We start from the raw sequence: 10,508 nt of genomic DNA on the forward strand, positions 1-10,508 counted from the left end.
TCTGTCTGTAAATCCAGTTTCCCTGCAGAAAAGCGAGCCTCGTACGGGAAGTGTTTTCGTCCCAGGAGTGAAGGTTGGGGAGCCGTTGAGATGTTCCAGCGGTAGACAGCAGGTCATGTAGCGGACAGGCAGACTCTTGTGTTTTCTCTGTAATTAGACAGCGAGGAAGCAGATAGAATCACACAACAACACGTACTGCTGCAATCATGAACACATCATCCCCAATAACATTAACAGAGATGTTGGCTGTTCGTATCCTGCTGCTGGCTCTCATCAGTCACTTATTAATCCTGATTCTGATACTGGAATGTTATTGAAAGTGACATAATAGGCTACATATTGTGTGTGTGACTGGGATCTCACCTCTCTTCACTACGTGATATGTCTATTCCTAAACGCGCTGCAATTCCATCAGCTGTCATTCAGTACAGTATGTTGTCCAGCCTGCAACTCCACTGTGCGTTTTTACTAGCCTATACGCTTTGTTCCTAAATGAGATGCACCATGGATACCTATCCTATCGGATGGCAAAATTATGGAAATTACATTTGTATATACGTGTATAGTTTATAACTCAGACAGACAGACAAACATTTATTTGAAATTCATTGGTCCTGGCCCTCTGTACCTGTGCTGGTCAGGTGTGCATATAGTGGACACCACCATAGGTAGCATTGTGTGCATTCTATCAGCAATAGAAATGGCATATAAATAGACTTAAGACCCCATAGGGAATGGCCTGTCCGCCTGCATTTGGACTGACCGGATGTGTCACCATGTAGTTTGTGCATATAGAAGACATTAGAGAAGCAACAGTATATGTACAATCTATCACCAGTAATGTGTGAATAGTCAGAATACAGAGAATCAGAGTGAGTTAGGCCTACTACTAGCACCATCCACATCCAATGATGCGGAAAAACATGCAAGGGCCTTTTTTATCTGCTTCAGTTCATTGTTTGGTAATACCTCTCACATTTCACAATTTCACAATAAGTAGATTCTTCTCCAAAATGCAAGTGATTTATAGTTGGGATAATTCAAGTATAGCCTATACTGTATACACAGACGCACGCACGCACACGCACGCACGCACGCACGCACGCACGCACGCACGCACGCACGCACGCACGCACGCACGCACGCACGCACGCACACACACACACACACACACACACACACACAGTCACACACACACACAAACACACACACACACACACACACACACACACACACACACACACACACACACACACATACAAATTATGTAATGTACACCAATTATCACCAATCAACAAGATGTATATGCTTTGCGGTTGTGGCTGGGTTAATTTGTGAAGTCTTTATTACTTTGTTATCATGTCAGGCTTCCATTCTCATGATGCCTGCTATACCATACGCATGTTATAATAATACCATAATTGCTGACAGTTCAGCCGGGCGATTATTTCTCCCTTAAATGGAGTGATAGTGCGTTTCCATTGTAGCGGATGACAGGGGAGGCGACAGAAGGGTTAATTAGCTATGATTAGGCAGAGTTGTAGTCTCAGTCAGTGAGCAAGCAAGGGTTCTGGTTCAATACTGTGTCCTCTCCTCTCCTCTCCTCTCCTCTCCTCTCCTCTCCCTCTCCCTCTCCCTCTCCTCTCCGCTTTTAATTTCTCCCCTCTGTTAATCCCTGTACATGGAAAGCAGCATTTTACACCAAAGAGAACCAGAGAGCCCTCTGGTGGCCAGTGTTGGGAAACACTAAGTACCAAACACATTAGAAGAAACCTCATGTCTTGTATTTTGACCATCCATCACACATAGCCCTCTTACCTATGCGACTTTCATGCCATATGCGCACACACACTCACTCAGAAACTCTTATGAGCGCCTCTTTACAAAGTCAGATCTGAGTCTGAAACAGCAGTTAAACATTCCGTCTCCACTGTCTGTAATTAACATGGGTTTGATGAAGGTTTTGATCACAGTGCGTGCATGTGAGAGGATGTGTGCATGTGTGACTCACTGCGTGCATGTTGATCAGAGAGTTATTTGAAGGCAGCAGGCGGTCCGTCTCTCTCAGCAGAGCAGATGAAAGCGAGTGAGTATAGCCTATACTGCAGCAACGCCCATTCACACTATCACTATAGAACTCTGAGAGTGTGCAACTTGGTTCCAGTTGTACACTCAGTGGATAGATTAACATGAAGGATTTGAATGTGTACTACCATCACAATTCCACCTCTCCTCTCATCTCCTCTCCCCTGTGTGTGTGTGTGTGTGTGTGTGTGTGTGTGTGTGTGTGTGTGTGTGTGTGTGTGTGTGTGTGTGTGTGTGTGTGTGTGTGTGTGTGTGTGTGTGTGTGTGTGTGTGTGTGTGTGTGTGTGTGCGCGTGCGTGTGACTGTGTGCGTGTGCGTGTGCGTGCGTGCGTGCGTGCGTGCGTGCGTGCGTGCGTGCGTGCGTGCGTGCGCGCGTGCGTGATAACTCGGAAAGCATCCGACCTAGATGTCTCAAACGTGCTGTGTGTCTCATATATGGCCTTGAGGTGCATGTGTGTGCAGACAGTACTGATGGCAATTCGAACCGACCAACAGTTTCAGAGAACTGAAAGGCCAGGGATATCTGTGTCTGTCTGATCCAGGGGGCTGAGGGGGGCCACGTCACATGTATGCCGCCCAAGTAGGCCCAGGCGCTGGTCTAGTATTAATCAGAGATCATACAGGTCTATTTTTATTTTATTTATTTATTTATTTATTTATTTATTATCCCATGATTTTGTAACCCCTTTTTTTTACCCAGTGTTATTGTCTAGTCAGTGTGATCTTGGGCGCTGCACTCCCTCTGCCAACCTGGGGAGACTCTTCCGATGCATGAGGAGTCCAAGCCGCTTCTTTTCACCTGACAGGGGGGGGAGTTTTGCCGGTTGGACGTAGTGCGTGGTAGGAACACGGTATTCCAACCCGTTTCTTGCCACTCTATCAGGCTGACCAGAGGGTTTTAGAGTTTTAGGATTACTGCATTGTTTTGTGAAGGTATACTTTTCCTAGGGGACACGGAAAGAACATGCAAACTCCACACAGAAAGGCCCTTTTGCCAACCCCACCTAGAGTATGGTGCACTGGTGACGCATTGGACACTCCCCCAGCGCCCAGATCCTACTATTATACGCTAAACAAATTTAAAGACTGATTGATCATGGAAGATTCATCCATTTAATCTTCATTATGATAATAAATGACCATGCCATCTTACATTGAAAAAGTTTGGGAGGAAAAGTATATCATGTTCTTTGTTTCTTTTGTTTGTCTTTACTATTTTGTCAATTTCTATTCCGTGCTTCTTTGTTGATTTATGGTTTTTACAAGCTACCATATGAAAGTATGAAACAAAGATCACACAGGCTATATATTATAGGGCCTAGGTGAAGAGAGAGAGAGAGAGAGAGAGAGAGAGAGAGAGAGAGAGAGAGAGAGAGAGAGAGAGAGAGAGAGAGAGAGAGAGAGAGAGAGAGAGAGAGAGAGAGAGAGAGAGAGAGAGAGAGAGAGAGAGAGAGAGAGAGAGAGAGAAGACCGAGTCTGAATAGAGATCAGGATGAAGGCAGGTGTTCTCTAACTAAACCCAAACAGCTGTTCATCTCTACAACCCCTCCTGCCCCTTTCCTCCCTTTCTCTCTCCTACATCCATCCCCCACTCCATCCATCCATCCACCCCTCCATCCACCCCTCCATCCATCCCCCACTCCATCCATCCATCCACCCCTCCATCCATCCCCCACTCCATCCATCCATCCACCCCTCCATCCACCCCTCCATCCACCCCTCCATCCACCCCTCCATCCATCCATCCATCCACCCCTCCATCCACCCCTCCATCCACCCCTCCATCCATCCATCCATCCACCCCTCCATCCATCCCCCACTCCATCCATCCATCACTCCCTCTCTGTTACCTCCTTCTCTTTTTCTCTCTCCATCCTCTCCTATAGTCAGCTTTGATCCTTTGCCAAATTCAAGGATCGGGGGACATTGATTCATTGATTGATTGATTGATTGATTACTTTATTGCAAATACATTCAAAAGGATAGAGTCACAAGAAAGCCGTTAGGCTTGTTTCCATTGTGGTCCACAGCTGTTTCAGCCATATCTCTTTACACCACGTGCTTCTCAAAGCACATACATACATACATACATACATACATACATACATACATACATACATGCGAGGCTAAATCAAAACAACTATAAAATCATTTGTCCAAAGAAAGCATTAGAAAGTCTTACAAATGTGCACAAGTCAAATAATAATTTTAGCCATCACTGGATGCCCAAACGATGGAGTCGTTTCTCTCCAGCTGAAGTCCTTTATATCCCAGCTTTGCGCAGCTCTGCCCCAGTCTGGGACATGAAAAAACATCAATCAGAGCATGTACGGTACATACAGACCGCTTAGTGCGTTGACCACATAATTGCGACGTCCCTGGTTCAATTCCGTATGGAGACCAGTGTTGCATGTCTCTACTCTCCTGTTCCATCTGAACAAAAGCTTCAAAGCAGAAACATCTGTCCATCATTTTGACAGTGAAAAGGCACGTCTTCTTCACTTGCTATTGCGCAGCACGCGGCCAACAAGCATGAAGAGCATTCCGGACAGGAGGTCCAGAGGAATGCCAGCTGCCACCTCCATGAATGACCAGCCGTAGAGCACCTTGACCCGAGCCCCGGGACACGCCTCACCCCTCTCCTGCAGCACATACCGCTTCACATCCACCACCTCCATCCACAGCACGTACATCAACACCACGACCAGGAACAAGCAGGCTGGACAGAGAGAGGAAAAGACGCACGCACGCACGGACACACGCACGCACGCACGCACGCACACACAGTTTGATTGATTGAATTTCATACTTTATCAGAAATGTAAACATCATGAATACAGTCATACTTGGTCTAAAAGGATATATACAGTATACTGTGTATATGAAAAGGGGGAAAAACAACTTTAACAGTGATACTCAACGGTGTACACTACAGCCAAACAAGCACTTTAAACCTACTGTACTAGCGTCCTGTCCACGTGGTGTACTTGAGCCACTTGAAAGAAACAGAAGATAGGCTGCTGCCTATATGGGCAAGTTTAGGCTACTTAACTTGGTTTGGTTCTTGACTCTACTCTTACCTGTACCTGTGTGTTTCACTCTTACTGCTGTTGCTGCTACTGTACGACACCTGCAGTTCCCCACAGGGATCTGTCACAGAGCAGAGTTTGGAAGCGCTCGTTTTCAGTAAAGCAGTTATCTCCTGCTGCCTCCTGCATTATGTGCAAATTCAAAACAGGTGGTACGCAGGGTCGTTGAGCACTTCCAAACTCCAACACTTAGGAAAAAATCACCTGCAAGGAATGTCTTGACAGGAAGTAGATCATAATATATCTACGGTGGATTTTTATGGAACAAACACTTTGCAGATAGAAAGAGGATAATTCAAGCTTTCGGTACAGCTGCAATGTTGGTGAGTTTGACATTGTTTAATACAAACAGATAGGATTTTTCTTCTGTTTGGATGTATGGGCTGTCAATGGGAAATTGCATCTAGTTAGCACCTTACTGGCAAGATGTCCGCCGTGTGCATAAGGTCAATAGTGGAGAGTGAGGTTCCAAACGTGGCTAGCACACAGATATTGAAATGTATGCTATGCTTGTAACTTTTAGATTCCCAGTCACACAGAAGGTGCACATAATGACAGGAATCTCTTCTCTTTAATATCTTTTTGTTAATCTGCCCTGGAAGCTGCTGTTATACACTGACACCACGGCGCGTAATCAGCGCCTCAAACTGTGACTCCGCCCACCCCCGGGGGAAGTTGTGATTTGCGCTCGTTCATTGCAATGCAATTTGCGGCATTTTCAAAACAATATTGAGCAGAGTAGCGATTATCAAGCGTATTTGCAATGCCATACGTTGAAAGATCTGTTGCCCGTGGACAAGGCACGCTACCTCCGCAAGTTAGATAGCATCGGCATAGATGTTTGTCCGTATATGATTAAGGATTGGACCAAGTTGCATTGGCAGCCATAGAAAATTCTTACCCCAGGCTAAAACCGGATGTGACGTTTTTGGGCGTTCCTGTCTAGCGTCGTGTCAGTGTATCGGGGCCTGTTGAAGCGGCAGCTTATAGTTGGGTGATTTGGTGCTGAAGATCTAATTTAAGGGTGCCTGTTAATGATGTTAGCTGATTGATTAGAACATGAGGGGCATGGATTGCTATGATGCTGTGTGCTATTATGCTGCCATGCAGAGGTTATACTTTGCCTCTCCATTCATTTAAGTTTTTTTTTTTGTTCAGTTGTAAACTTTTGCGATTCTTTTTTTCTTTTTTGCAATTGTTGTTGTCCTGCCCTGGATCAAATTATCTCTAACTCAGATAGAGTGTGAGTGATTGAAAATAAAGGAGTGGCAAATCGAGTTGCAAAGTGAGTTTAATGTCGTTTAATGTAATTTAATGCAATCCGATAGGACTTTTCTGTTTGGATGTATGGGCTGTTAAGGCCAGAAAGTAGCTTTTTTGCCACACAGTAGGCGTTCCCGCATTACTTCTGGCCATGATGATGATGTCATGAATACCCTCTATAACTAAATCCACCCACTAGGCCACGGTGGCAGTGTTTACACCTGCCATCGTCATGGAAACAGTATACTGCAGACTCACACCTGCTACTGTGTTTGTCATGTGACACGGAGAGACAGCTGACTGTGTGTGTGTGTGTGTGTGTGTGTGTGTGTGTGTGTGTGTGTGTGTGTGTGTGTGTGTGTGTGTGTGTGTGTGTGTGTGTGTGTGTGTGTGTGTGTGTGTGTGTGTGTGTGTGTGTGTGTGTGTGTGTGTGTGTGTGCGTGCGTACCAGCAGCGATGAGGAAGGCCCCTCCTAGCGTGTACATTCTGTGGCTGTGGAAGGGTACGCCACACAGCAACAGGAACACACCGGTCAGCGCCGAGACCACGCCCAGTACCACCAGTAACGTCCAGAAACCACGGAACACTGTGTAGACACACACACACACACACACACACACACACACACACACACACACACACACACACACACACACACACACACACACACACACACACACACCATCACAACAGGAGCTGTCAACAGCCTGCACCAGCTGTATTCAAAAATAACTTAATTCATGATGAAGAACCTTTCATATAGAGAGGTGGTTCCCAACCTCTTACTGGACCATGCAGGGTCCACTTGAAAATGCTGAAAGAGTTTGCGGCCCACCCATCTGACCGCCTAACGTGGCAGCCATTGATTTGCCTGCCACATTGAGTGGCCAGCATGACGCGTGCATTTTCAATATGTGCCATCCTGTATATGACGTTTACAGTTTCATACACCGACAGCGGCTCGGCAGGGTCTCGGTTTGGACATTTGTTAGTTTGTGTGTGTGTGCATGCGCGTGCGTGTGTGTGTGCACATGTGTGTGTGCATGCGTGTACGTTACCTGCTGTGGTGTCATAACTTGGGTGAGGGACTTGTCCCAGAGCGACGGGCAGAGGGAACAGGTAGCCATGGATACACACCTTGGACTCTGGTTGGTTAGCTATAGAGGAACAAAACAAACAAAAATAACATAAAGAGAACATATTGGAATGTGTGAACCGTGCGTGCGCTTCTGTTGTTGAATGACAGAACAGAACTGTGATTCTGAGACCTGTTGTCATACGATGAGAACCATTGAATCTCTTCTACTTCCAAGTTCTTCTGCAGAACAAATGAAAATATAAAATGGAAAAAGAAGCTGAATTGTACTTACTGAAGAGAGTGGCCCAGATCGCATGTGCCGAGGGCTCCGCCTGGAATACACAGCGCCAAAAGAAGCCCTCATGGTGCAGAGTGAGTGACGGATGACCCCTCACCACCCCTTCACCCTACAGTTAAAAACAATGGGGAAGAGAAAGAGGTGGACACAGACCGATTGTTGCATGTCAAAAACAGCCGATCTACAAGCTCACAGCGCGTGGCGGATGCGTCACGTTGTGAGTTTGTAGATGGTCTGTTTTCTGCACAGGACACCGTCGTACGGGCGGAGCATAGAGTAGCCAATAAACACTCAACACTTTGAAGTCACACACAAACGACAAGTTAAGTCAGCACTGAGGAGTCGAGGGAGGCTCTGTGGTTGTACCGACCCTGTCAGCATCACGCATGCTTCTGATTAGGGCTGCGTGCGTGTGTGTGTGTGTGTGTGTGTGTGTGTGTGTGTGTGTGTGTGTGTGTGTGTGTGTGTGTGTGTGTGTGTGTGTGTGCACGTGCGCGTGTGTGTGTGCGTGCGCATTTATGGAACACAGATGAACAATATTCACTGCTCGCGTGTCAAAAAATATGATTGATGGTGCTGAATAAATAACAGCAACTTTGGCATCCTCTGTGTTCAAAATGAGGGCTTGTGTTTCGGTGTGATGTTTCTATTATTGGGTTTGGAAGGGATTTGCAGAGGGATCTGAGCTGAGTTATGTAATATCCATGTATACACACCCTCCCTCAGATGTCTGGCATAGTGGCATGAAAGTCTGAACTGGGTAAAACTGGGTAAAACTGGTCCCAGTTGTGCTATTAGCTGAAGCATGTCCAGTATTCTACCAACATGATAGTCTGATATATATCGGACCAATATCTGCATTTTGTACCATAGTAGCTGGCTAAGGACACCCGTATGGATGCTTTTTTTCCCCCACCAACAAATTATTTTAAAATCACACAAAAAAAGTCTTTGTTTGGTTCAAAACGGACAAGCGCTTTGGTAAAGATGTTAATTGTCTGGTGCAATTAAATTTAGTTTTTCACAAAAAAAAGATGATTTCAAACAGTATTTTTAAATGGTCATTAGCAGTGTTCAAAAGTGATTGAAATATGAAATAGGGTAAACAATAAACAGGCCTGTCTAGGAGAAGAAATGGTTTCATATCTGGCTTTATAATTAGTTTTAATTCACATATCAGTTAAAAAGATATTTTCCACTGTGGTATCAATGAACAACCGAAGCCCATGTGCCCAAAACTGTAAAACAATTTGTCAAAAACCTTAAAAAAAGAATTGTGTCTGTCAGTGAAACAGTTGATCAACAAGCAAGCAATCTTCGACTATTTTAATTTTAGCTAAAAGTTTAGCTAAAATAACAAATAATAAATAATAAAGTAAAACAATTTGGGTATACCTGAGTCCCGTTGACGGCCTCTGTGTGCGTCAGCGCTGCACAGTCGTCGCTGGCCAGCAGCCAGTAGTCGGTGCTGAGCGCCAGGAGGAAGCACAGGGTCCCCACAGCTCCAAACAGGCCTGCAGACAAGGCCGCGGCCCCCACCCTCATAGCTGTGTGATGATCCGCTCTTCCTCACAACTCTGCTGGTCCCGCTGTTCTCCAGTCCCAAAACAACGTAGTCTGAGGAGGTCTCCCCTCTGCCCCGGTCTCAGACCACAAGCCCACAGAAAAGCCCCTGCCTGCCCTGCCTCTCCTTGGCAGGGGGAGGTACAGGGAGAAAAGTTCACGCAGGGGGACAGGAGCTATTTTAGGAGGCTGTAAGCCTAGCCTGGTCCGGTTACCCCTGCACCCCTGTGTGTGTGTGTGTGTGTGTGTGTGTGTGTGTGTGTGTGTGTGTGTGTGTGTGTGTGTGTGTGTGTGTGTGTGTGTGTGTGTGTGTGTGTGTGTGTGTGTGTGTGTGTGTGTGTGTGTGTGTGTGTGTGTGTGTGTGTGTGTGTGTGTGTGTGAGTGTGTGTGTGTGTGTGCATGTAAGTCTATTTGTTTGTGTCTATGTACAGTATGTTATGTATGTGTGTGAATGTGAGTATTGTGTGTGTGTGTGTGTGTGTGTGTGTGTGTGTGTGTGTGTGTGTGTGTGTGTGTGTGTGTGTGTGTGTGTGTGTGTGTGTGCATGCGTGTGTGTCTCATGTGTGATGTATTGTTTGTGTCCACCGGTATCGATATGTAGTAGCCTATGTTATGTCTGTGTATGTGAATGTAAGTGTGTTGTGAATCTTGTGATGCTATGTCTATGTGTGTATGCATGCTATATCTATGTCTGTATGCATGTTATGTGTACAATGAGTGTAAGCAAGCGTGCGTGTGTGCGTGTGTGTGTGTGTGTGTGTGTGTGTGTGTGTGTGTGTGCGCGCGCGTGTGTGCGTGTGTGTGTGTATGTGTGCATTGATGACAGGCAGGTATTTCTAAAATGGGTGTTAGTCTTAGAGAGCCTTTGAAAATGAATTAGACTGCAGATGCCAGTGACCCTAAGACCCATGTCACACCCCACACACACACACACACACACACACACACACACACACACACACACACACACACACTACAGCCCAAATGGTTTAATCAACTTTAATTGAATAATGTCCATTACACACGTATAGTTTCACACTCTGCAACTCTAGGATATTAAAATGAATATGAGGTACTTATAACTTCTATTTTATTTGACATCCTCTCCTACCCTCTTTCTTCTCTGTACGGT

The 10,508-nt window shown here is 45.8% G+C and overlaps 1 protein-coding gene across 1 annotated transcript; it reads right to left on the reverse strand.

The window, feature by feature from the left end:
- Positions 1-4,039: 4,039 nt before the first annotated feature.
- LOC306921052 (transmembrane protein 182-like) lies at positions 4,040-9,470 on the reverse strand. The gene is made up of 5 exons (XM_079498133.1): positions 9,209-9,470; positions 7,808-7,922; positions 7,496-7,594; positions 6,886-7,023; positions 4,040-4,804 (listed from the first exon to the last, which is right to left on the reverse strand). The coding sequence occupies exons 1-5, from the start codon at positions 9,356-9,358 to the stop codon at positions 4,584-4,586; spliced, it is 723 nt and encodes a 240-aa protein (XP_079354259.1). The 5' UTR covers positions 9,359-9,470; the 3' UTR covers positions 4,040-4,583.
- Between the last annotated feature and the right edge of the window lie 1,038 nt (positions 9,471-10,508).

This window comes from Electrona antarctica, assembly GCF_951216825.1.
Source record: "Electrona antarctica genome assembly, chromosome: 1".
Taxonomy (NCBI): Eukaryota; Metazoa; Chordata; class Actinopteri; order Myctophiformes; family Myctophidae; genus Electrona; species Electrona antarctica.